At 39.6% G+C, this 25,749-nt stretch overlaps 13 protein-coding genes across 13 annotated transcripts; 5 read left to right on the forward strand and 8 right to left on the reverse strand.

The window, feature by feature from the left end:
• Positions 1-366: 366 nt before the first annotated feature.
• CIR2 (electron-transferring-flavoprotein dehydrogenase) lies at positions 367-2,133 on the forward strand (the record flags this gene model as incomplete). Its single annotated transcript, XM_022821989.1, has 1 exon — positions 367-2,133. One exon carries the CDS (start codon positions 367-369, stop codon positions 2,131-2,133), a length of 1,767 nt encoding a protein of 588 aa, XP_022678295.1.
• A 296-nt stretch (positions 2,134-2,429) lies between these two features.
• Positions 2,430-4,721, reverse strand: CDC24 (Rho family guanine nucleotide exchange factor CDC24; the record flags this gene model as incomplete). The annotated part of the gene is made up of 1 exon (XM_022821990.1): positions 2,430-4,721. One exon carries the CDS (start codon positions 4,719-4,721, stop codon positions 2,430-2,432), a length of 2,292 nt encoding a protein of 763 aa, XP_022678296.1.
• A 517-nt stretch (positions 4,722-5,238) lies between these two features.
• ERV46 (retrograde cargo receptor ERV46) lies at positions 5,239-6,462 on the reverse strand (the record flags this gene model as incomplete). Its single annotated transcript, XM_022821991.1, has 1 exon — positions 5,239-6,462. One exon carries the CDS (start codon positions 6,460-6,462, stop codon positions 5,239-5,241), a length of 1,224 nt encoding a protein of 407 aa, XP_022678297.1.
• Positions 6,463-7,041: 579 nt separating this feature from the next.
• HRP1 (Hrp1p) lies at positions 7,042-8,787 on the reverse strand (the record flags this gene model as incomplete). Its single annotated transcript, XM_022821992.1, has 1 exon — positions 7,042-8,787. One exon carries the CDS (start codon positions 8,785-8,787, stop codon positions 7,042-7,044), a length of 1,746 nt encoding a protein of 581 aa, XP_022678298.1.
• A 1,053-nt stretch (positions 8,788-9,840) lies between these two features.
• Positions 9,841-11,154, forward strand: TRM11 (tRNA (guanine-N2-)-methyltransferase; the record flags this gene model as incomplete). Its single annotated transcript, XM_022821993.1, has 1 exon — positions 9,841-11,154. The coding sequence occupies one exon, from the start codon at positions 9,841-9,843 to the stop codon at positions 11,152-11,154; it is 1,314 nt and encodes a 437-aa protein (XP_022678299.1).
• Positions 11,155-11,430: 276 nt separating this feature from the next.
• Positions 11,431-12,528, reverse strand: YPT11 (Rab family GTPase YPT11; the record flags this gene model as incomplete). The annotated part of the gene is made up of 1 exon (XM_022821994.1): positions 11,431-12,528. The coding sequence occupies one exon, from the start codon at positions 12,526-12,528 to the stop codon at positions 11,431-11,433; it is 1,098 nt and encodes a 365-aa protein (XP_022678300.1).
• Positions 12,529-13,331: 803 nt separating this feature from the next.
• KLMA_80249 (putative methyltransferase) lies at positions 13,332-14,690 on the forward strand (the record flags this gene model as incomplete). Its single annotated transcript, XM_022821996.1, has 1 exon — positions 13,332-14,690. One exon carries the CDS (start codon positions 13,332-13,334, stop codon positions 14,688-14,690), a length of 1,359 nt encoding a protein of 452 aa, XP_022678301.1.
• A 99-nt stretch (positions 14,691-14,789) lies between these two features.
• Positions 14,790-16,136, reverse strand: MPE1 (cleavage polyadenylation factor subunit MPE1; the record flags this gene model as incomplete). Its single annotated transcript, XM_022821997.1, has 1 exon — positions 14,790-16,136. One exon carries the CDS (start codon positions 16,134-16,136, stop codon positions 14,790-14,792), a length of 1,347 nt encoding a protein of 448 aa, XP_022678302.1.
• Positions 16,137-16,383: 247 nt separating this feature from the next.
• Positions 16,384-16,725, forward strand: TOA2 (transcription initiation factor IIA subunit gamma; the record flags this gene model as incomplete). Its single annotated transcript, XM_022821998.1, has 1 exon — positions 16,384-16,725. One exon carries the CDS (start codon positions 16,384-16,386, stop codon positions 16,723-16,725), a length of 342 nt encoding a protein of 113 aa, XP_022678303.1.
• Positions 16,726-16,979: 254 nt separating this feature from the next.
• TAP42 (Tap42p) lies at positions 16,980-18,149 on the forward strand (the record flags this gene model as incomplete). Its single annotated transcript, XM_022821999.1, has 1 exon — positions 16,980-18,149. The coding sequence occupies one exon, from the start codon at positions 16,980-16,982 to the stop codon at positions 18,147-18,149; it is 1,170 nt and encodes a 389-aa protein (XP_022678304.1).
• A 9-nt stretch (positions 18,150-18,158) lies between these two features.
• On the reverse strand, positions 18,159-21,197 carry NUP120 (Nup120p; the record flags this gene model as incomplete). The annotated part of the gene is made up of 1 exon (XM_022822000.1): positions 18,159-21,197. The coding sequence occupies one exon, from the start codon at positions 21,195-21,197 to the stop codon at positions 18,159-18,161; it is 3,039 nt and encodes a 1,012-aa protein (XP_022678305.1).
• Positions 21,198-21,738: 541 nt separating this feature from the next.
• Positions 21,739-23,472, reverse strand: FAR8 (Far8p; the record flags this gene model as incomplete). The annotated part of the gene is made up of 1 exon (XM_022822001.1): positions 21,739-23,472. The coding sequence occupies one exon, from the start codon at positions 23,470-23,472 to the stop codon at positions 21,739-21,741; it is 1,734 nt and encodes a 577-aa protein (XP_022678306.1).
• Positions 23,473-23,972: 500 nt separating this feature from the next.
• On the reverse strand, positions 23,973-24,476 carry TMA19 (Tma19p; the record flags this gene model as incomplete). The annotated part of the gene is made up of 1 exon (XM_022822002.1): positions 23,973-24,476. The coding sequence occupies one exon, from the start codon at positions 24,474-24,476 to the stop codon at positions 23,973-23,975; it is 504 nt and encodes a 167-aa protein (XP_022678307.1).
• Positions 24,477-25,749: the final 1,273 nt, after the last annotated feature.

Below are 25,749 nucleotides of genomic sequence, written 5' to 3' on the forward strand. Positions count from 1 at the left end.
AAAAAGCTATTAAAATGAGCGATGACATAGGTAATAATTCTAAACTTTTGTTGTAATAGTGGCAGTTTACGCTGTTTCTCGTTGATTCGCTATTTTGTCCGAACGCTTTATTATAGCATACCACTGTTATAAGTTTAATTGCCCCTCTTAAGTAATTCTTTCATTGAAATACAAATGCTTCAGAGACAGGTGATTAAGAGGTTAATTAAACCTAAGAATATCAATTGCAGATATCTCACGTCTTCAAAATGCCAAAAAGTAAGAATTGGGTATTTGCATAGTAAAATTGGTAGTTTACGTGTAACAACACGTTCATTTTCTCATACAGCTGTTAAACTGTCGTCAGTGGAAGTCCCCTTTGAGAAAATGACTCATGAACAGCAAGAAATGCTTACTATGGAAAGACCAGTTGACAAAGTTGATATCTGTATTGTCGGCGGTGGTCCAGCTGGATTAGCTGCTGCAATTAAATTCAAACAACTGGATAATGAACGTGGTAATGGAGATTTGAGAGTTGTTGTTTTAGAAAAGGCACCTGACATGGGATCACATATTGTTTCTGGTGTCATTTTAGAGCCAAAAGCCCTAAGAGAATTGTTCCCAGAAAGTGAATACTACGACGAGAACGGTGAAGGAATTCCGTTGCCTGAGGAGCTTGTGACTAAAGTTGAAAGCGAACAGTTGAAATATTTGATGGGAAATATGGCCTTCCCAGTACCTGAACCACCTCAGATGGTGAACAAAAACAAAAACTATATTGCGTCATTGTCTCAAGTTGTCAGATATTTGGCAGAACAGGCAGAAGAACTAGGAGTTGAGGTCTTTCCTGGTATATCTGTTTCCGAAGTTATCTATGGGGAAGATGGGAAATCTGTGCTTGGTGTTGCTACGAAGGATATGGGTATCTCAAAGACAGGTGAACCAAAGGACACTTTTGAAAGAGGTATGGAATTCCATGCCAGACAAACTTTCTTTGCTGAAGGTTGTCACGGATCCTTATCCAAAGAAGTTATCAACAAGTTCAAGCTAAGAGAAGGTAGAAATAATCAAACTTATGGTCTAGGTATCAAAGAAGTTTGGGAGGTTAAACCTGAAAATTTCCACAAAGGTTTTGTTGCACACACTATGGGATACCCATTGAGTAATTATGTCTACGGTGGTGGTTTCATGTATCATTTTGGCGAAGGCTTAGTCACTGTTGGTTTGGTGGTAGGTTTGGATTACAAGAACCCATATGTGTCACCATATCAAGAATTCCAAAAGATGAAGCATCATCCATACTACAAAAAGATACTAGACGGAGGTACTTGTATATCATATGCAGCAAGAGCTTTGAACGAAGGTGGGTTACAGTCAGTTCCAAAGTTACACTTCCCTGGTGGTTGTTTGATAGGTGCTTCAGCAGGTTTCATGAACGTTCCGAAGATTAAGGGTACCCACACTGCAATGAAGAGTGGTATGCTAGCTGCTGAAAAGGCATTCGAAGAAATCATTAAACTACCTTCACTCTCTGAACTAGAAGAAAGTGAAACAGAACAGCTTGTAGAAAAACCAATCAACTTAGTATCGTATGAAACAGCTTTCAGGGAATCGTGGATATATCAAGAGCTAAATGAAGTTCGTAATATTAGACCCTCATTTGGAAATCCAATATTGGGCGGATATGGTGGTATGGTATATTCTGGTCTTGAATCTTTTATCCTAAAAGGAAGAGTCCCTTGGACTTTTAATCATCATGCTTCTGATGCAACCTTAACAAAACCAGCTGACCAATGTAAACCAATTGACTATCCAAAGCCTGATGGAAAAATTTCGTTCGATATTTTGACTTCGGTTTCAAGAACTGGTACATATCATGATGATGACGAAAAGTGCCACTTGAGAGTTCCAGAACAAGATCTTGAAAAGCATGCAAAAGAGGCTTATCCTAAATGGAAGGGAATTGAGTCCAGATTCTGCCCTGCCGGTGTGTATGAATATGTGGAGGATGAAGCGTCACCATTAGGAGTGAAGTTCCAAATTAACTCTCAAAATTGTATTCATTGCAAAACTTGTGACATTAAGGTTCCAACTCAAGATATCAATTGGGAAGTTCCTGAAGGTGGTGATGGTCCAAAATATACCATTACCTAATAAAATGTCTTATTAATTAAGTTAAAATTATTTATTTATTTATCTATTTATTTATTTATTTACCTACTTAAGTATTCATATATTTAAGTGGCAATAATAATGATCTAATGTTAAAATGTTTTCTCAACCCTTTGTATATGGTAGTCAAACTGTACATTTTTCAGTTGTGCAGATAATCACCCATTTGTTGTAATCGCTGAAATAAAAAAAGACATGAAACAGTAATACGAAATTAACAGTTAAATCTATATATATATAGTACAATTAGAGATTCGACGCATACTTAACCAGTGCCATCAATTAGTGTATGCCCATACATTTAATAATCGCTCGTTACTTTCCTTCAACATGTCTTTCACCACATACCAGTCATCGTCACTTTCTAGCATGACAAAATCACCATCCTCATCTTGGTACTTAACCTTGGTAATGGTTCCAAGGTGAGTCAATTTTTTCTTTATCGCCTGAAGTACTTCATCAGCAGAGAATTCTAAATTCACTAACACCGTGTAGAAATCATTGTTGAAAGAAACCCTAAGTAATAGCATGGTCTCTGGGATGGAATTCTTATAATTTTCTGATATGGATCTATATTCACTTGCAAATGATTGACGCGCATTGGACATGTGGCTTTTCGGAAGCACTTCTGAAATTTGTCTTGTTAGAGTACTTCCAATGGACGCTACACTATTATGAGAATATTGAACTGGAGATGACATTGAAGACATATCGCTGTTAGTGTTAATACTTTTGAAAGATTCACTACGTATTTGACGTAGAAGTTGGTGTAAACAGTTTTCCCAGTTATTACGCGTTTCTTCATTTTTGAATTTGAGAATGAAGTTACCTTTCTCCTTTGTTGATTCCCATATTATATTTAAAGAGTGATTCTCGATTGGAGTTACTTGAGTTAGATTGACAATCATGATACGGCCACGTAGATCCAATTTCCCTGAATTTTTGGCGAAGTCATTAGAATTGTTATTAGAAGAGCTAGGCAAATGTAGCATGGAAGATGAATTATTTTTCTTCTTAAGACTAATAGAGCTGCCCTTTTTCTGCGTTACCTCACTAAAGAGCAGAATGATTTTTTCGAAAAGATAAACTTCGAAATCCTTTTCTGGCTCATTTCCGCTGCTAGTCGAAATCGATATTTTGTCGAAATATAAAAGTTCACCAAATTTGGCGATGCGATAACCTTTCCAATTTACGACACGTCCATATAGCCGTTTAACCACTTCATAGTTTTCTGTTCTCCTTTGATTTTCATTTATGTTCCTTGCAATACTCTTTGCAATGCTTAACGCTAGCTCTAACTCCTTTGTTTCGCTTTCAGCATTTTCTAGTAAATCCTTTAGAAGTAAAGGATATCTACATAATCTTTGCACCGGTTTTAGGAGGAAAGATTGAAGTTCCATTTTATTTCCAATGACAAAGTTCGTATTTCCGGGGCTTATTTTATCGAAGCTGGACGATATGAAGTCTATAGCAGCATTTTGACCAATGGACCATGGTTCATACAATTTAAAGAAGTACTTTGAATGCAGGAATAGAGCACCAATCCTTTGCTTTTGAGGAGGTACCTGGCCATTAACCTCAAGGGATACGAGGAATCTTCTTTGGAAATCAATGATATCATTTAAGTTTGGGAATAACATATACAGTTCTTCTGAGTTGATCACCTGGTTGTCTAGAAGCTGCTTCCTGTACTTATTCAAGATTTCTAGATCATGCACGTATTTCCGTTCTGTTTCGATAAACTCTTTTACAATTTTGTCATATTCCGTTTGAGGTTTTGCGAGACGCTGTGCTTCAAGTAAGGAGTCTGTGCTGATAGCGGGAAATATTTCAGGAGCTGCATTAAGTAGTGTATTGACAACATCCAATACCTTTAAGAAATGGTCTGTAGAGTTAGAAAAGACATCAGAAATTGTGAAGAGTTCTTCATCATTAAATGCAAAGTGTTGTTTTAACCCGAGAATAAAGTCGTAGATAGATTTCTTGCATATCTTCATATCGTCAGATGATACAACGGTGAGTTTATTCTGCGGCCTTACAGCATTGAAAATTATACAAAGCGGCGACCCTTGTTGAAAGAGCTTTGAGAGCTGGGTCACGGGGTCGCAATCCACAGATATTGGTGCAATGCCCACCGAAAAGGTCAGTAAAGTATCTTCCATGTTAAAGGATTGTGATTGTTCAGAGTCATCCCCAAAGCTAGTAGCGGAAAAGCTGGAGTCTCTATGCAAAGTGCTAGAAGAGGAACTCCTACCGTTCCCATTTCCGCTTCCAACCTCATATTGAGATCCCCGTTGGGACTTGGATTGGGACTGCTGCTGTATCTGCTGCTGCTGCTTCTGCGATAATAAAAGTGCTTGATGCTCTGTTAATATTTCAGCACTAGAATGCGCCAGGTTTAAGTACGGTTGAAGCTGCGGCAAGTATTCTAGTCTTTTCTTGACACATTTACACATGAAATACAGTGAATCCTGTGCAGTTACACGCTTGTTCATCAACAATTGTGTGTTGCTAGACCGCGTACTCGAAAGAGACACATTCGAAACCGAGGGGTTCGAATTAACCACCATTTCCTAGACTGATTGGTTCTTTTTCTCTCCTCAATTACCTATCAAGCAATTCCAACTACCTAAGGATCTATTTCTTCCTGCTTTAAGGTCACTAGAGTCCCTCGCTGGCCCCTTATTAACTGAATTTCCCTCTTTGTCTTTACAACTTACATAACAATAAACTCTTTGCATGCTATGCTGTTTTTCTCTTCTTTTATGTAATTGATGTTGTGTTGAGAATTCAGGCGGACCTGAAATATTTTTTTCGCCCCAAAAAAATATGTTTTGGCGGAGATGCCGGCGAGAATGATTGACCTTTGTAAAGGACCGTAGTACAAATGAGGGCTGGAATAACCGTCATATGTCTATAAAGTGGGCCAGTACACTAATTTGAGAATTTCTCGAATCGTTAATCATTCTCAGGTCGCTTTGCGTCTCAGTAAGTTTACTGTACTATACACAGATTTTCTTTAAACATAGTAAGTTATGTATAATGTAATAATGATATAATTTGACTAACATGCAGAGAGAGGAACTACTATGAAGACTTTTTGCCCCATATGGTTTTCTGTGCTCTGTATGTGATCTTATCTACAACTGTACCGACCGCAAGAACACCACCTATACTTGTGATACAATTCAATAGGAATCCAGACCAGGAAATAGCGTGTTCTTCTCTATTGATAACTTTGAGTGGAGACATCTCAAAGTTGAAGAAAAGACCTGGTACTCCTCCTGCGGAGTGTACAGTAGTTGGGTGGTCTTCATCACGACCTCCCCTCAGTGGTCTATCATGATAAGTGGAGCTGAACTGCGTTGTCTCTACTTTCTTCCCGTCTAAAAACTCAAATCTCGTAGGAATAATCTTACAAAAGTATGAGAACTCGTACAAATGCGTGTCTCGTTCTGGGAGTACTTCACGGCCATCCAATGGTGACAATGAGACGGAATTCAGCAGCAAGCTGTCTGCCTGGCTTGGAGTTTCACCGAAAGTTAGCTTGTTAATTATATGATTGAAATTGAGGTGTGAGTGCTTCTCATATAACGACGTGTCGTGGAAGTGTCCACGGAAGTTGTGCATCGATTTGCCAGGACCAAAATGGATGCTACCTTGAATTCTATTCAATTGAGCCCTACCCTGTACACGACACCCTTCATTGATTCTTTTGTTGATGGATTGAACGTATCCTTCACGTTCACATTGTTCTACACCTTGCCCGTCCTTGAACGCCCAACCATTCTCGCTATATGCGTTACGCACATCTTCACACGTCTGACAACATACACGTTGGTCGGCAGGCAATTCGTCGTTCTTTGACTGATCACGTGCGCCATAACATGGTCCACAGTAACCTTCCTCTGTTGATGTATCCTTTGTTGGAGAATTCTCGCCTACTTCGAACTTCTGCTTGTTTAATTCCTTGCCCTCAGGGCTAATGCGGATCTTTGTAAAACCGGATTCGAGCAAATTTAGCTGGAACTCACCAGAATCATCAAGAATATCAAGATTCAAAACGTTGCATGGCATATTTGGGAACGTAACGTCCAAATTTAAGTCCAACTTCAGGTGGCGATCACGATCCACCACTAGCTCAGGTCTGTTGACAATCGTATTAAAGTTCTTCCACTCGTTTATCAACAGTATTAATGTTACAAAAATGCAGGATACCGTGATCAACCCACCAGTTCTAGTACGAACACGTACATCTTCTTCTGTTTTCCCAAAAGCATCCACCGAAAGGAGTGTAGATTTCTTGATCATGCTTCTTTGATCTCACAGCACAATTTCCCACTCTCTTAATATGCTTATTCTCCGAATGTTTCAATTCACTCTCTAATTGAATAAGCTTTCTCTTCTGAACATTTCCATCGCCTTTAAATCTTCAGAAGTTTAAAGGCTTTATTTTGTTTCGATATTTTATGTTGTTTTTTTTTTTTTTCAACTGTGAAAAACAGGCGTAATATATCGAATGAAAACGAAATTTTAACAACGAGTTGATCAGTCTGGTACACATCGGGGTGTTTTGCCTACGAACTGGGCAGTGTGTTTGAATTGAACTGAACTGAACTGAAGTAGTTGATACCTGGTAGTAAAGATGTTATATAGTATTTAGAATTACGTACCTAAAAATTAAGAAATTATTAAATCTTCACTGACGATGATATGCTAGCATGTTGAAGACATCATTAAAATAAGTTTTGGATCGGTTTCTATTCCAATGGATGTTCTGATAGGGTTGAATTATTAATGTTACTGTAGCTTACATCATAGGCCAAGAGTAGTTTTTATCCAATGGGGTTTTGATGTAAGTATATCTGATTTTTCTTTCTTCTTTTATTTTTACCTTGCGTATGGATGGTAGCCACGTCTATCTCTGCCATTACCTCCGTATCCACGGTCTCCACGACGTGAGTCACGATCACGGCCGCCGCCACTACGATAATTCGATGATGGACCACGACGTGAGTCACGATCACGGTTAGAATTACCATAGCCACTGTTCCGATCCGAGTTACGGTCGTAGAATCTATTTCCTCCTGAACGACGTGAATCTTCGCGATGGGAGGATGAATTTTCAAATCTTGAATCGTCCCCAGATTCCTGACCATTATTGCTGCCGCTACCATTATTAGAGCCGCCTATAGTGGTTATACCGTTGCTATCATCGTTATGTTGAGGTGTGGAAGAGTGGCTTGGTGGAGAGCCGGCACCGCTTTGTGCAGGTTGGCCAGCAGGTGCGGCACCGCCCATCATGCCCATCATTTGCTGCATTTGTTGCATTTGTTGTTGGAACATTTGTGTATAATCAATACCAGTTTGCTGTTGCATCTGTTGGTAGTATTCTTGCATCTTTGTATAGTAATCGTTCATCGATTGTGGGTTGAAGCCAGCGGCCATCATTGGGTTGAAGCCAGTAGCCATCATAGGGTTTTGGAACATTTGGTATTGTTGCATTGGGTTAGCAAATCCTTGACCACCCATTGGTTGAGACATCTGAGGTTGCTTTTGCTTTTGCAACTGTCTTGGTTCGGCTCTCTTGATTTCAATTTGTTTACCTTTGAATTCAATGAACTTATTTTGACACACTCTGTCAACTGCATCTGGAGTATCATAAGTAATAAAACCAAAACCTCTAGATCTACCTGTATCCTTATCCAACATTAGTTGGGCATCGATAATGGAACCCCATTGGGAGAAAAACTCTTCGAATTCCTTTGGTCTAACATCTGGACCAATACCACCAACGAAAATCTTACCAGTTTTGTCTTGTTCTTCTCTTGGAATGGCCCTCTTTGGATCAATAACCTTACCATCAAGAATATGCTGTGTCTTTACGACTTCATCAACACTGGAGGCGTTTTCAAATGTCAAGAAACCGAAACCTCTAGATCTACCGGTAGCAGTATCCTTCATGATCTTGACTTCAGCAACGGTACCGTACTTGCTGAAGTAGTCACGTAGCCCATCCTCAGTAGTTTCCCAGTTGAGTCCACCAATGAACATCTTGTTTATGTCACGAGACAAATCGGCTTTAATGGTCTTTGGCTCGTGTTGGGAGGCTGTTTGTTGCAATTGGGACATTGTCTGCTGCAATTGTTGCAATTGTGACATATCCGGCATACCTGGCATTTGAGGCATCTGGGGCATCTGGGGCATCTGAGGCATCTGAGGCATGTCGGACCCTGTGTTTGGAGCAGTAGCAGTAGCAGCACTGGAATTAGAAGTAGCAGCAGCACTTGAATCAGTCTTGTCATTATTTGACGATGACGATACTTGCTGTTGCAATTGTGATAGATTAGACGATAGTGCCTGCAAGGCCGCTAGCTGGTCAAGTTGAGAGGTAGCGTTGGTACTGCTGCTAGTGGTGTCGTTATTCGCAGCTGAAGCTTGATCATTTTGATCATCTTTAGTGCTATTACTAACGTTATTATTTTGATTACTTTGATTATTATCTGTAGAGGTAGTAGTAGTTGTATTAGTTGATGGTTTAGACTCGTTGTTCGCAGCATTGCTCGAACTCGTGGTTTGAGCGGTGTTATCATCACCATAGATATCGTTGAAATCTTCTTCGTCTGACAAACTCATCTTTGCTTGTTTCTTTTTTGAATGGGGTAGTCCTTCTCCTGGTTTGTCGTTAGCTGTACACTAAATATGATAAATCTGCAGTAAACGTTGTAAATATAAGTATTTGACGCCTAATGATTAGTACTACTCTGTGTATGTTCCTTCGTAAACAACAACACACACTAAAACTGTAGTATTATAATAAGGTTTTTAAGTTTAAAAAGTAATAGAAGATGGTATAAGTATGGTAATAGTAATAATAGACTCTAATACAATACGAATAAAATAAAACAAAACAAAAAAAAATTCTGACTTACAAATATACGTTCCTATGTTCTGTATTGCACTGTATCTTAGTCCTTGCTTCTTGAAACCCAATAACTATTTCAATGAAGTAAAAAAACTGATATTAATGATAATAATAATACTTCTATATTAGCAGTAAATACTCTTATTCTTCTTCTTGCGTTAACTGCCTTGTTTCTCCTTCAATTGCGTTTTTTCCAACATAATGCTTAATAAAACTCCTTTGCCCCTTTCGCTTTGTTTTTTCCCATCTGCTTTTATATGAATCCGTTTTCAAGTTGCAAATTTTTGAATTTTTTTGGGAAACTTTTTGTGAAAAAAAGAAAGTAATTGTTAAAAAAAAAAAAAAAAAAAAAAAATTGAACGTCTCAGCTTTCCGCTTATTCCCCCGGTCCCCCAGAAACTTGCCCCAAAACATGTTTTTGGTTCGCCCAGAAAGTGGTACTCCGGGTAATATTCGTTTCCCACACAATTTCTTTCAATTTTTTTTTTTCTTCCTTTTTTTCTTTTTCCCAATGTTCAGTGGATTTTTCACTGACACATTTGGAATGCGATGAGCCAGTAGTCAGTATAATAAATAATACGAAAGAGCTCATCAAACGATAATCAAGAAGCCGACAGTGGCACATTCTATGACATTGGGCCAGTGATTTTAACACCTAGATTTCGTGTTTTTTAGTTATAATATATCCTTCAGGGTTTGGGATTGTGCAGTGTTTTCTATTTCGACTTAGGTAAGGGGACTGACTGGTTCATTGTTAGAATAATATGGCTGGCAAACAATATTTGGTGTTCATGGTGCAGGTGCATCTGAACTTCCGTCTTGCTGAATTGGAATCGCTAGCAGACTTGTATGGAATTGATGTTGACTTTTCTCAATATAGATCTGACTCGCCGTTTATGGTTGTAACGTTGAAGGACGACCAGCAGGCACAAGATTGGATCAAGAGGTCTATTTTGACAAAGGGCATATACGAATATTGGGGTGAAGGGACTGACTACGAATCTTTACATGCGAGTGTGCGGGGCAATGCTCGTTTTGAGCAGATGAAGAAGGAAAACGAGAATCGGAGCTTTAAATTTGAGTTCGAGAAGTACGGTGGGAACGCAAAGATGGACATGTCAAAGAGGGTATCTATTATCGAGTCTTTCAAATATTTGGAGTTGAAAGGTCCAATCAGAATGAAGAATCCTGACGAGGTGTACACTATTATAGAGGAATACAAGGCGATTAGTGATAATATCGGTGGGGAAACACCCGTGAAGGTTTATTTCGGAAGACAGGTTCAATTAAGTGACCGTGTACGAGGAGCTCTTGAGAAATACGACTTAAAAAAGAGACCATACAAGGGTACCACGTCATTCGAGGCGGAATTATCGCTCGTGAGTGCTAACATTGCCCAAGTAAAAGAAGGCCATATCATGTACGATCCATTTGTCGGAACTGGTTCATTTCTAGTTGCAGGCGGGCATTATGGCGCTCTTGTAATGGGATCTGACATTGATGGGAGAATGATCAGAGGGAAGGGTAAACAAACAATTACTGCCAATTTCAAACACTACAAGGAATCCATCCAATTCCTCGATGTGATGACCATGGATTTCACACACAACGCCTTGAGGAGCGATCTAGTGATCGATACAATTTTATGCGATCCACCATATGGAATTAGAGAGTCTATCAAAGTTCTTGGTGCCAAGGACCCTGAGCGCTTCATTGGTAAGGAAAATGTCGAAATTGATGGTAAGAAAGCTTACTTGCATAGGGACTACATTCCAACAAAAAAACCGTACTCCTTAGATTCTCTTTTGGATGACCTCTTGCATTATGCCAGTAAAAGACTTCCGTTAAATGGAAGACTAGCATTCTGGATGCCAACTGCAAACGATGAAAACGTTGCGACTATTATACCATTGCACTCCAATTTGGAACTCAAATACAATTGTGTTCAAGATTTCAACAAGTGGTCTAGGCGGTTACTAGTGTATATTAATAGAGGACCTGATTTTAATGGGCCAACAAATGCTGGCTTACACAGAACTAGCAACTTCAGAGAAAGGTATTTCAACGGATTCAATTGATAAAGACATCCTGTATCCTTTATAATTAAAAGATGTAAATTCTTTTACTGTATATACCGATGTATATCTAAAAACAATATTATTATTACATTAGAGGTATAAAGACACCCAAGCGGTGGAATGTTATGATTGTTTAGTGCAAACGAAAAAAAAATAAGCCGAAAAAGTAATCAGGAAGTTGAATGAAGAATAAGATGTCAGTTATTCATATAGAATGCATGCATCAGCTTTTTGTTTTTGTTTGTTTTCTTGTATCTATAGAGGAATAGGGCTGTTTTAAGAGCAACATGATGTTCTAGGGTATGGATTTGACTTGTCTTGCGAGCTTAAATGTAAAGGCTTTGTTAAATCTACAGTTTTTGAAGAACTTTTGCCTGCCCTATGTCGCATTGTTGAGGGTTCTTCTTCGGCTGAGCTATCATACGTGTCTGAAGTGTCTGATTGAAGAACACGTAATTCCCTGTCATCCTCGTAACAGCCACTTTCTACTAAGTCCTTAATAATAATGTTAAATGTCCTTTCGACGATGTTTTCCCACTTGCAACTAACTTCAAAGTTCCCAGATATTTTAACATGGTAGTCCTTTTCAATCTTCGAGATGAAATTGAGTACATCCTCATGTGTGACTTTCCTCTCTTTGTAAAGGTCTAGTTTGTTACCAACTAAGTAGAACCTTGTGTGATCTAGATTCGGGATGTTTTCAATAGACTCCAGCAGCCAACCGTTCAAACAATTCAGGAAACTATTGAAGTCACATATGTCGTAACTTAATATAACCCCATTCGAGCCTTTATAGAGTGATGATATCATCGCATTCCGGTATCTCTCTTGCCCTGCCGTATCCCACATTATTACTCTGAAGAATCTGTTATCAATGTTAACCAGGTTCGTCTTAATGTCAATTCCAATGGTTGAAGTTGTATTTATTTCAAACTCTGTGTCGCTTCCGCTTGCAACAGAATTTTCGAAATCGTTCAACGAGTATCGCTTCCGTTGCTCTATATTCTTCACCCTATTAACCGCAGATGTTTGAGGGAGCTTCTTTTGGCTCTCGTCTTTGTTGACTTTCGTGCTAACGCGTGGAAGCTCGTTGCAATACGACAAAATCATTGCTGTCTTCCCCACGCCTGCGTCTCCAATAAGCAGCAATTTGATGTTGGACGAATCTGTCAAAGAGTCGAATGAAACATTTCTACTATCCCCAGGGTTGATTCGAAGAAAGGAGTGCCGTGATTCCTTTGAATGGCCGCTGCTGTTCAATCCCAACCCCAATTGAGCCGTGTTTGGCGCAGAAGAAAAAAATTTGGGCTCATCACCAATAATTGGTGAAGAAGGAGCACTGATGATTAAAGAGTGGCGCTTCGGTCTGTTCATAATCTCGCCAATATCTCTTCAATAGATCAAATGTCTAGCTTCTTTTCGCCCTTTCCATGCATAAAAACCGACCCAACTCTCAATTCTTCTCCAAAGCTCCTAATCCGTTATCGTAAACTCTGAATTTCTTATCCTACACCCTACCAAGCACACAATACACCTCTATAATCTCGCTAAATCGTGCACAGGCAACTTTCTTCACTCTTTTCTCATCCTCTTCTCATGCTCAAACTATAGCACCATTTCGATATATCCATTATTTTTGGGTTTTAAACAGATTTTTCTACAGATCAGACAGATTACACAGGATCTAAAGGCAACAAGTTGAGCAAGACAGCTGGTTTGTCGTGTTCTTGAGACAACACTGTTGTCCATGACCAGTAGATCATAAAAGTTTAATTGTTCAGAATTCTTTTGTTGGTAAATCCACGCTTTATTCTGTGTCTAACTATATGTAATATCGTGTCATTTACTTATAATATACATATATACGTCTGTTAAAACAGCAGAAAAGATGTACCCGTAAATCAAGAAGTCACATCAATGATGACTTGATCTAAAGTGTTGACCTACAACTACACGGCAAACTGCTTTCAGGAATTGCGATAAGTGCCTCTCTTTGAAAACATTTTTACAGTTGTGTAATACGTGTTGTGTATGTATACGTTATTATTATATAAATCAGGAGTGGCTTTTTCTTGAAGATTAGCTATTACATACCACATGTACTAACGTGATTTAGTCATTTGGGGACAAGAGAAGAGATAGGACACATCTGAATTAACGAACACCTAACGACAAAGATGAGTGCTGGTACGGGTGATATTCCAAGAGTTTTCTCCACTGGAGACAAGGGTACATTTGGTTGGTATACAGCAGAAGTACGCTGGCCTATTATTGTTCAAAATGCCATCGATGACACTCAGGCAGCCATTGATGAGAGTACTAGCGAATTGAAGAAGCAGCAAGGTGCTGTTATCAAGGGTCAATTGGCGCAATTGAAACAAGATATTGAACAAAACCGTAAGCCACCAATGTTACCCGAGGATGTGAAAGAGTACGAGCCATTTAATGTTACATTAAGGGAAAACGACTCACAGACGTGGTTAAACGGTGACTGGTTGTTCTTGGAGGTGTTAATGTACAGAATAATCAATGTGTACTTTAAAGCCCAGTCGGAATGGACTCAATTTGATATATTTGAACGTTTGAAGGATTCGACTTTCAAGTCTTCGAAATCAGGTGTCCTTGATTTGGCGCTGTATTACCATGGACTTGCAGAGAAGTTCAACGGTCAACCAGAAGCCATTCCACCTCTGTTCCAAGAGTTTATGGAAATTTCTTTGTGGGGGAATGCTACTGACTTGTCGTTGCTAGCCAATGCATCTTTAGACGACATTAGCGCAATTCAAAATGCTGCTCACAGGTTGAAGCAAAAATCTAACATTTTGATCGATGACACTAACAAGACTTTTGAGTACTTGAAATCTTTTAAAGGGGATGCTCGTGTTGATTTCGTTCTAGACAACTCAGGGTTCGAATTGTACACTGACTTGTTATTCTCGCTTTTCTTACTTGATTTCAAATTGGCCTCCAAGGTTGTCATGCATGGTAAGAATATCCCATATATGGTTAGTGACGTCATGATTAAGGACTTTGAGAACATCATTAAGCAATTGGAAGACCCTGAATTTTTCCCAACTGATGACAGAACGCACTTGGACTATGTTGCTTCCAAGATCAAGGGTTACGTTGCCGATAATAAACTTTCCATCGAGGCACATCCTTTCTGGACCGGTCCATTGGACTACTGGCATTTGGATCCCTCTGAAACGAAGTATGGTGGTGCAGAATGCCATAAAGTGTTGTCTCAGGCTCAATTGAATATTTTCAAGGGTGATTTGAACTATAGAAAGCTTACCGGTGATCGTGTGTGGCCTAGAACCACGTCGTGGGAGAGAAGTATCGGACCATTGAGCCACAACGGTCTTGTTACTCTATCGTTGAGAACAGCTAAGGCTGATGTTATTGTTGGTCTTCCCGAAGGTAAGGACGAAGAATTGTCCAAGTACTGGGTAGAACAAGGTAATGAGTACGGATCGTGGTGGGCAGCCTCTGGTAAATGGGCTGTCATATGTTTTAACGACGGTACATCCAAATAAAGTTAGTAGTAGTGGTAGTGGTAGTGATTGGTCTTGGTGGTATATATAGACTCCTTATATACAGATATATATAGATATATATAGATATATATATAGAGCCTAACCAGATTCCTTCGAATCGCTTGACCCCGGCTGTTGATTGGAGAGTTGTGATTGCTGACTTGCTGGCGGTACGCCGAAAAAGGGATTCATTGGGAACATGAATGGCATGAACGGTACTGGAGGTGGTGGTGGAGCCATGAGTTTTGGTTTCTTTGCATCGTTTTCTACAGCTTCAGAAACAATTGCCTCTCCGTTATCGTTAGCAGCGCCGCTATTCTGTCTATTCTGATCATCTTCTAACACACGTTTCTTATTCTCCTTGATAAACGCATTGACCTTCTCTTGAACATCGTCTACCGGTTCCAAAGAGTCAAGTAGCACGTCTGGTGAGTGACAAAGTGGACAAACAAAGTCTGACTCCAAAAGAGCATCCTCCATGGCAAGTCTTGAAACAATCTTCCCGCAACATTTGGAACATTTTACCGCCTCCCTTAGTAGGCCTCCAGTCAAGGGGCATTTCAACTCATCCGGCAAGTCAGGAAATTGTCCCTTCATGTATAGTTTGTCCTCTTGAGACATCATATAATTCTGTTGTTGCTGCCGTCTCTGGTAATCCTCCCACGACGTTTGATCCGCCATATGCACAACAAATTTACCCTCATCTGTCACCATGATCTTCTTCTCCGCCATCTCTTCAGGCGTCATCGAGGATGGATCGATTTCGATACTCTTCAAGAACTTCTTCGGAATACCAGTGGTACGTTTGATCCTCCTACCTTCGAAGTTTGGATTGTTATTCGTCGGACAATTTTTGATCCAATGACCTCTCCCACCACATCTATAACACATATATCCCGGTGGAGGAGGCTCCAAATCGTGCTGAGAAGACCCTGGCCCATTCCGTTGCTGGAAGATCGGCTGTGCTTGCGACATCTCCTGCTGCGTTTGTTCCCACTGAGTTTCCTGGTTTGCAAACATATTCGCAATTCTCTCCTCCTCTGTCTGGCCCTCGACATTGGCAAGTGCGTTTGGCCGACCGTTTCTCACACCAGCGGCACTACCAATACTGCTAGGACCCCCGTTTCGTTTGCTCATCAACCTCGGCTTACCAGCAACGTATCTCGTTGCATTACCAATCACACTCTTCCCATTCACCGACAACTTCACACTGGGACTCCGCTTCACAATCACCATACTCGACCGACCGATCACTGTCGTATCGTCTTCGTATTCCTCAAGCGTATCCGGATTGTAGATCTTCAATTGGAAATCTGTACCGTCACCCATCCGGTTGTCATTGATAATCTCTCGTTTCAAATCAAAAACAGTAATCCCTGTACCGTCAAAACCCACCCGCAGTGTGTCCTTTTGCGACCGAAACTTATAATATATACTACTCGACATTTCTCAACAGTTTCTGCTACTTTCAGTCTCCCTAAACCTACTCCTGCCCGTCCTGTTTCGCTTTTTATCTAACCTCATCGCTTTGTTCCATACTTTAAAGGAAGTTGTTGTTTCCTATAAGCACTTTTATGAATTTCCCATGTTGAAAAATTATTAACTATTACAACTATAACCACTATTAAAATGAGTGGAATGTAGGGAAAAAAGTGGGTTATAAAGGAGCTGAACGGCGTGGAATTGGGGAATTATGAGCACTACTGGTTACTATGAATTGTACCGGAGGAGCACGCTAGGGGCGACATTGATGGATTCGTTGGATACATTGATTAGCGATGGGCGGATAGAAGCGTCGCTTGCAATGACAATATTGGAAACGTTTGACCGAGTTGTTTCTGATACATTGCGGGACAAGACGTCGTCCAAACTGACCTTCAAGGGCCACCTCGATACCTATCGTTTCTGTGACGATGTGTGGACGTTTATCGTGAAGGACTGCCTGGTGAAGTTGGATGGTCAGGACCAGGAGACGGAATTGAAGTGCGATAAATTACACATTGTGGCGTGCAATTCGAAGAAGAATGCTGAATGAGGCCGCTAAAACGGCTCACACAGCTGTATCGCCAGTTTATTGCGCGTCCAAATGGTCAGGCCAGGCGTTCGAGGGGGCTTATCTGTCTCTTTTTTTTATGTACTACTACTATATTTCCTTATATAATAATCATTAAATGTATCATTAACGGTTTCATCACTACAATTTAGAACATGCACGCACAGTTTGAGGCAGGGAAGAGAGTAGAATATACGAACGGCAACTAACTGAACTGTCAATACGAGCCAAGGGTAATGGATATAAATCAGGAGTACGATAAGATTCTCAAGGAGTTCTCTTTGGTTGAGCAGTCTAGTCTCAGACAGGACTCGAAAGAGTATCAGGAACAGTTGACCAAATGCTTAGCCCATGGTTTGAACTTCAAGACATTCATACAGACGAAATCAGCACTTTTCAGCTCTAACGAGACCCTTGATGATCTGTCTACGAGGTCGTTGCGGTTCCTCTCGCTTGACTATTACTTAGCTCAAATGATGTCCCGCAAACAGGCGGTTGTTTCAAGGAATGGAGGTGGACCTGGGGGGGCTGGGGCTGAGTCCGGATCAATCCCGATGGCTACCAATGATAGGAATATCCTTCGTTTGAAGTTTCTACAGAAGGTGGTGCAGTTACTCGTGCAGTTCCTCATCTCTTTGCAGGATTATGGTATTCTCCAGGAGTCTCTCTCGAAGAAGCTTGACAAGTTTGAGTCTACGTATCAGCCAAAGCTGAACGAATTGTACGCCTCTTCAAAGGATGACGAGCTCAAGGACGCCACGTTGAAAAGACAGGAAAAGATCGAGATGTATAGGTCCAACAAGGAGTTGGAAGCTCAAATCAAAATATTGGAGAGTAAACTCAGGGATAATGGAGATGATGACGGTGATAACAATACAGATGATGAGGAAACGTTACGGACTTTGACTTTGACAAAATTAAAACAATTAGCATCACAAAGTTGGAATCAGTTGGAACAGATCCTCATGGAAATAGATCTCTTGCAAAACTTCACTGCATCCGCGCCTCAATTGGAATCCAATAGGCCAGAAAATAATAGCCAAACCGAAGATGCAGGTAAAGAGGATCCTACAGGATATACTGATAAATTGGAGTCTTTGAACAAACCGTTGATATCGAAATCAGGAAAAGTCCTTAGAAACTTTACTTTGTTAGACAAGAAAGACCAGCTCAAAAGCAAGGTTTTCGGTTATGGACAATACGGACCAACCATGACCGTCGAAGAGTTCTTGGCTAAAGAATTTGAAGAAAATAGGGTCCTACAAGGTGGGCCAGAAGATGTCGAAGAAGAACCAGATGAGGATGATGAAGAGGCTAATGATCGGGCCACTTACAAAGCAAGAGCATGGGATGAATTCGTAGAAGCAAATCCTAAAGGCAGTGGTAACACCATGAATAGAGGTTAATTACACATATTAATTATATTTACTTAGTTTATCTGTTATTTCGTAAAGGTGGATAATTTGCCCGTTGGAATTGACAAACCAACGGTCTTTCACATCAGTAAAGGTTTTCAATACATTTGAGATTAACAACAAGCACCTCTGCTTTACAGTTGGATCAGACCCCAATAATACGTAGTCGAACAGCACCTCACATGCCTTCCTCTCATGTTGGGTCAAAATCCTGTAAGAAAATAGCTTCTTGAAGGTCGTCCAATCTGATAAATCAACAAGTGAAGTTAAGACGGATGCGATGATTTTGTTGTCTTCAACTGATAAAAATATGGAGTCATTTTTTATATTGGCCACAGAGCATTGCTGGAATAGGGTAGCTGTGAACAGGTCTGAACACTTTTGGTCTGTCAACAGTTTGTGATAGTATTTTTCTCTCGATGCAACATCTAGAGTCTTCTGTTCCAAACGTAATACATCAAGAATTTCTTTATAGTCTCCGAACACAATTAATATGTCAATATATTGCACAAGTTGGTCCTTAGAAGAGCCACCTAGTGAAATTGACTTTTTGATTGTTTTTAATGCATTTGAGTATGAGGACATTTTTGAGTATAAAATTGAAAGTTGATAAAAGTACTCTGCCTCATTGCTGTTTTGAATTGTCTGGAAAAGATTGAACCATGGATGGTTTTCAGACACATTCAGGTATGATGGTAAACTCAAATCTTGACAGAAGTTGTTGGACAAGAAAATGTCTAACGAAGCATCGTTTTCCTCGCATTTAAGAAGCGAAAGTGCATAGAGAAATTCATCATTCACCTTTTTAGAAATGTGATATGGCTTGATAACGAAATGTAGGAATTGCTTTGCTAATGACATATTTTGACCATTTAGAATGAAATCATTGAATGCTCTTATTAAAAGAGGAGGCTCGTCTGATACCCTTGTCTTTACAAACTCGAACATTTTGTTCGTGAAATTTGTCAAGTCGCTATTTGATCTTAGTCTGATTCCGTACCCATACTTTGATGTGTGTTTGAAGGTTTCTGAAATTGCTAGTATTTTATCAATTTGAGAGATTTGTAACCACATAGATATATTGAAATGAAGATTTATCAATTCTGTTAATCTGCCCTCAAAAGTATCAAAATCGATATCTAATATGGTGAAAATGAGTAATATATCAATGATAAACTTGTCGAACACTGACAGATATTGTGTAATGGATTCCATACAAATGGTAGAGGAGAGAACATCGGTATTCAATGAATCAATGATAGCTTCAGTAGTTCCTTTATTATGTTCATGTAAGAATTGATCTAATACATCAATCACATCGATGGAATTTAATCCTTCCAGCAATTTGGATAAATTTGCGGCTTGGAACCCGTTTTGTAAGCAGTCTTGAAAGACAGTAGTAATTTTATCCTTCAACGATAAAGAAGGATTTATTGACCCATTGACAATATCTAGGTATCTCTCAGAAACTTTGGTCAAAGTGTCTGACGATATTGTTGAGGAAAATCCATGCAAGACACTCAAAAATTCTTCGAGTGGTGATGAAGATACATTATTATTCTCCAATATTTTAAAGAAAATACTTTCGATTTTTTCCTCTAATTTGTACGCTGAATGGTGGAATGCATATAAATTGTTAACGAGAATTATCTCGTCGTTCAATATTGTAACAGACGATGGTTCCTGACGTTGCTTGTGAAGCTCTTTTAGTACGGATTCCAAATTTGTGAGGTATGCCTGGTTTTGGGGATCGTTCACTTGGACAACAAGATTATTTTTGTTCAAAATATTCTGGGCATCATCATACGTAGTTTGTGAGTAGTGAGATTTTAGGTTCAGTAGTGATTTTTCCATACTTCCATTAGTTATTAAGTCTTCTCCATCAAGCAAGTCCGACAAGTATGTGTTGTTACAGTCAGTCCATGTGTATTCCTCAAACGTTGGTTGTTGGAAAGATAATAGCTGCACTTTAGTGACCATATTACTCTTCCATAACACAACTAGGTTAATATCGGAGTTAGAAACGGCATTTTGCGATAATATTTGCATATCCAGTAATGACCATATAGAATAAGACGATAAATTCACTGGTATTTCTGCACTAATTGGTTTAATTGATATTTTTTCAGTGCTTTGTAGAGAATCTAACTCTAGTACTTGGAAACATCCATTGCCAGTTGGTAGGTAAACAAACAGTAGAGAGTTTAAAAGAAGCATATAGTTGCCAACTGTTCCATAGTTCATATGTCTTCCCTTTGAATTCAGATCGTAATGTCCTGCTAAATGGAAAGAGTTCAAATCCCAGATCTTTATGGCAGCGTCATTGGTTAACGTAACCAATAAATTCTCGTTAAGGAGCGTTGCTGAAACGACAGCAGAGTTTTGGTTGTCAAATTTGGAAAATATTCTAGTGAAACTTTGTAAGTAGGAACTGTCATTGAATAACACTGGTTGTAGTTCGAAATCATTAAGAACTTCCAATGGTACGCGCTTAAGTCCCAAGAGACCTCCATCCTTCAAAAACACGACGCTAAACCTATTATCAACATGGAAAAGATATTGTGGAGAGCGAATAGAAAAGTCATATGGATTCAATACCCTCGCCCAGTTGTCTGGATATTCGTTTAGGTGGATTCTTGATAATATGAAGTCCAAAGGTAAAGTTATATTGACAAATATTCCATCCTTCAAGATCAGATCAAAACCTAATGATGGATAATTAATATCTCCATTGCATTCAAACACAGTGGAAGTGAATTGCTTATTTAACAACGGTTTGGGCAAATGAACATAGATAACGCTTCTCGAGAAGGTGTCCTTCATTGTATAAATCACCAAAACAGTAAAATCATTGCACCATTGATACGAGATATGTTCATCGGAATTTGTTAACTGAAAGCACTTATTGTAATCTACAGAAAAAATTTCTTCATGAGAAGACCTTACCTTGCCATCGAAATACAAGTGTGTAGTTTTAATTTGAGCATTGGCTGGCTTTAGTTGCAGCAAGTTTGTATTAAGGCGCGAAAAACTGGACATTCTTCACCCAAAGTCCAATAATATGAGTAGTTGAGTATTATAGACTTTTTATTTTTCAGCAATTTAATTGCTGATTTAGCTTCAACAATGTCGCGTGTTGGTGTCCTTGATGTGATGCTAGTTAAAGCTTTCATCAATTATATGGACCTATGTACATGATGAATGAATATTATATACATTTTTAGTTAACAATTCTCAATGTTTTTCATACTAAAAAAAATGAGAGAGTGTGTTTGGTTGCGGGTAACCCTAAAAGTTAAAATGATCAGGCTCATTTCGATGGTCCTTTGCGTCAAAGGGACAGATGGGTAAACAGGTAAATGATGGTTTATGAGGTATCTTTGAGATCAGTGCTCATCGATTATATCGTTCAATTATTGATTATATTTTTAATTATTATTTATAGTTATACTTTATTGTTACCCTAAAAAATTGTAGGACTATGCTTCATATGAATGGCCTGTGTATGTTATATATATATACTTAGCTGTGGTTTTTGATGAGATGAGATGAGAAGCAGGAAATTCATACAGAAGTATTTTCATAAGTTCATGACCTTTTCCAATCTTATCACACCATTGTAACCACCGGAAATTATTACTGGAGTTTTATCTATTACCGTCGATGAAATAGTGATTGGTTGCACACCTGCTGGAGTCTTTTCGGGGTGTTCATAATGATTGTATATTTTAACTTGCTTTCCACCTTCCTTTATAGACTTGACTATGATGGTGCCATCCTTCAAGGCAGTGGCAGTATAGTCAAGGTCATTCAAGAATATAGATGAAACAGCAGGCTGAGGAGTTGAAAACACGAGAATGGTTTTCTTTTGATCAAAGGAGTATATTAAGGTTTCAGATTCAAATCTAATTAGTAACTTGGAAGTAGATCTGTTTAGGGCTAGTTCATTGTTTGTGGCGTGGAATTGAGATAGAGTGTGTGATAAGTCAATTTGTTGTAGTAATGATCCTTGGAATTCAAATATGGACACTTTAACGTTATGTTTTGAGTCACCATTTAGTATTATTAAACTTTTCTCTGTGAGTCCAAGCAGACAGTTGAGAATTTTGTTAGGCACCGATATTATATACTCATTTAGTTTTTCGATACTTGCCTCTCCCACCTTGATTTCCCATACCTTTATTTCATTGACAAAGGTTAATATTAGCCAACCATTTTTGAAGTCCACGGATTGTAAGTCCACGAGATCCTTTAGAGCATCCCAAGACACAAGGGGTTCGCTTTGGTCAATATTCCAAAGCTTGACAGACATTTCATCTACCGTCATGAATCTTGTTTTATTCAACCAGAATATTCCCAGTAGATTTGGAACGCTATGAAAGGCTTTAGTCGCTTTCTCATTAGAGTTGAGGTTGGGTTCAATCAACCAATGTTTGAGAAGACCATCCGATCCAAAGGAAAGCAAGTTATTACCCATTGCTTTCAACCCACTGATAGCAGACAAATGATACTGCAAGAAACGGTATGTGTGGAAAGTAATTGCTTCATTGGATCCTGTTGAAAACAATGACGAGGACCTGGATCTCCTTGTGTTGACCACTGTTTCAGCATCAGAATTATCCCCCAGTGAGCTCATATTTGAGTTCGGAACATCGCTCCAGTCCCTACTGAATAGTATGCTGCTGTCATTTTCACCATCATTGGAGGTCTTGGCATTTCCAGAGGAGTCATTGCCGCCGGTACTGCAACTACCACTACCAGCAGTATTGAAGTCAGCGGTGTTTCCGCTAGCGCTGTCATTAGATTTGTCGTTGTTGTTGCCGTTACCGTTAAGTTCTCCACCATGATTACCGTTGGCTAGATTTGAACCGTTCTCGCCGTTCTCGCCGCCCTTGTTGTTAAACAAGTTTAACGCTTCCAATCGTTTGACTGGATCTTCCTTGTTGTTCCAAGAATCCAACTGCTCCATTACCGGTGGGCTCTTTAACAAATACACTATCTCCTTGATGTTTTCTTGCACTGATAGTTTCGAATCTAGGAGTTCCTGCTCCTGCTCCCACGATTCGGCTGGAACGCACTTCTCAGGTTCACCGATCGCGTTATCGTTATTAGAATCAAGACTTTGCAACTTGGTTTCCAGTTTCGCCAACTCGGTACGTAAATCCCGGTTTTCGCCCTCCAGCTTTGCAATTCTAGACTTCATCTCGCACCGCTCTAGCTCCCAATTGATTCTATCCCTCTCATTTTTGGTATATTCAGTCTGCAAATAATGCATTACGCCGGGCAGCGTATAGTGCGCAGAAGGCGAATTCATTTTCGTCTCTTATCAAATACCAGTACTTTAGAAATTTCCTGAATTATAGAACCAGTGTTAACAACTCCGGTTCTCGCCTGTTATGGACTGCTTTTTGCTCGCTTTCTTAAACCAAACTTTATACTATTGTCTCTATATTTTGAATCTATATGTTTCAGGCAGAATCCTTATTTTATTTTTTTTTACAGGAAACAGCAGCAGTAGATGTTAATTAAACATGCACAATAAAAAGTGGAACAAGGGCCCAAGCCGAAATCAGCGTAACGTATACGGCTGTGCCAGGATTAAATTATGTAGAATATGGAAGTAAAAAAGAGTGTAAAGATCAGGGAATTATGGTGTGGATTAATTCTTTTTCAAAAACGCGAAAGCAATGGTAGCCCGTGTGCATTGGTATATTATGTTATGTTATGTTGAATAACTAACTAGATGCATGATATATGTATATTATACACACCTAGTGAGAAATAGAAGAAGATAAAATCGGTGTAAGAACACGATTAGATCTTTTCAGCCTTTAGACCGTGCTTCCATAGAGCGACGTATGGGGTGGTACCGTCTTCACGGTAGTTCAACAAAACCAACATTCCATCTGGGTCCATGGATTCACCGGTGAAGAATTCCCAGTCCTTGAAAGAACCAATGACCTTCTTGACGTAGGCTTGAGCACCCTTTTCGAAGACAGCAACTTCGTCTGGGTTGGATTCTTGCAACTTGGCCTTGATTTGCTTCATGTAACCCTTGATGTAGGTCAAGAAGGACTTCTTGTCGAAAGCGGTTTGTTGCAAACGGAAAGTGTGGACAATGTTGTTGACCATTTCAGTACCGTCTTCTAGCTCTTCGTCACCATCTTCAGCAGATGGGTTGGCACCGATATCGATGTTGTCACCACCAACCTTGATCATGTCACAGTCGGCTTCGTAGATAACACCATCGACTTCCTTCAAGTCGTAGGCATCGGACAATAATTCGTCACCAGAGATGATATCAGTGTAAATGATCATGTTGCTTTATATCGGACAATTAAGGATTTAACTCACGGCCTTTACGAAAAATCCAAAACTAAAATAAACAAAAGAATTACAAACTTCAACTAAACATGATTGAACAAATAAACACTAGGTGATTAATCAACTTCCATGCTTGTCACAATCCTGTTTCTCTTTTCCCATGCTTTTATATAGATGGCCTGAAATGGTGAAAAATTTTGACTTTTCACCAGCAGAAAGAAAAAAAAAAAAAAAAATTTTGGAAAAAGGCGATGAGCTGCTAGAAAAAGAAACGGTAAAAAATTCGTTATTTTCGTGTCAAATGATACCACGTTGTGCGGGTAACATTTGTACTGCTACTGGACGTACTATACGCTACGCTATGCTATGCTATGCTAGTGGTATTATAACACACATTAGACGTAGTTTAGCACGTCTCGTACTATCTCGTCCATAGAGGATGGTCTCTGGATTCGTGCTTGAGAGTCTGGAGATGACTCGCGCCGCAGATTCGCCAGCTTTCGACTCAATTGCTCGTGTACTTCCGGGCTGAGGGACTGGATCATGTCTGTGCCTGAGATTAAGGATGGTGCAATCGATCGCACTTCGATTTTCCAGCGTTTTAGCTCTTCTCTGATCACGTGATCTTGCTGGATCATAGCAGCCTTTGATGCGCTGTAGATTGCAGTGCCTGGGACCACAGGTGCCGTCGGGTCCGCCATGTCTCCCAACACTGATGATATGTTGATAATGGTTCCCCTTCTGGCAGCCTGATGGGGTTCGAGCGGGTTTCTTATCATGTGTTTCAAGGCAAGCTGTGTGAGGCTTACTGCGCTCATGAAGTTTACGTTCATTATATCTTGCATTTCTTGAGGTGTCGTCTTTATGAGTGGTTTTGTTTGCGTTATCCCGGCACAGTTTACCAGTAGGTCTAGTTTGTATGCTTTCTTGTCGATTTTGGCGAATATATTGTCCGATTCAAATTGATCCGGTGTATCGTTGTTACTGGCTCGATATATGACTTGGTTCCAGTTTGCATTGAGCCAAGTGGGCCAGGACTTGAAATCGATGGAAATGCCCTTGATGAACTGATTCGGCTTCAAGGTTTGCTTTATAGCTGCGCTAGGCTGGTTAGCCAACACAGAATCTATGGTGCTGCCTATGTATATCACAGAGTGTCCCTTAATTAGAAGCTCATCGCGAATTCTAGCGCCTATTCCTCGTGTACCCCCGCTTATCAAAGATATAGGAGCCTTCATAGTACGACTGACAAAAGTACAATTGTAGC

This window comes from Kluyveromyces marxianus, chromosome 8 (genome assembly GCF_001417885.1).
Source record: "Kluyveromyces marxianus DMKU3-1042 DNA, complete genome, chromosome 8".
NCBI lineage: Eukaryota > Fungi > Ascomycota > Saccharomycetes > Saccharomycetales > Saccharomycetaceae > Kluyveromyces > Kluyveromyces marxianus.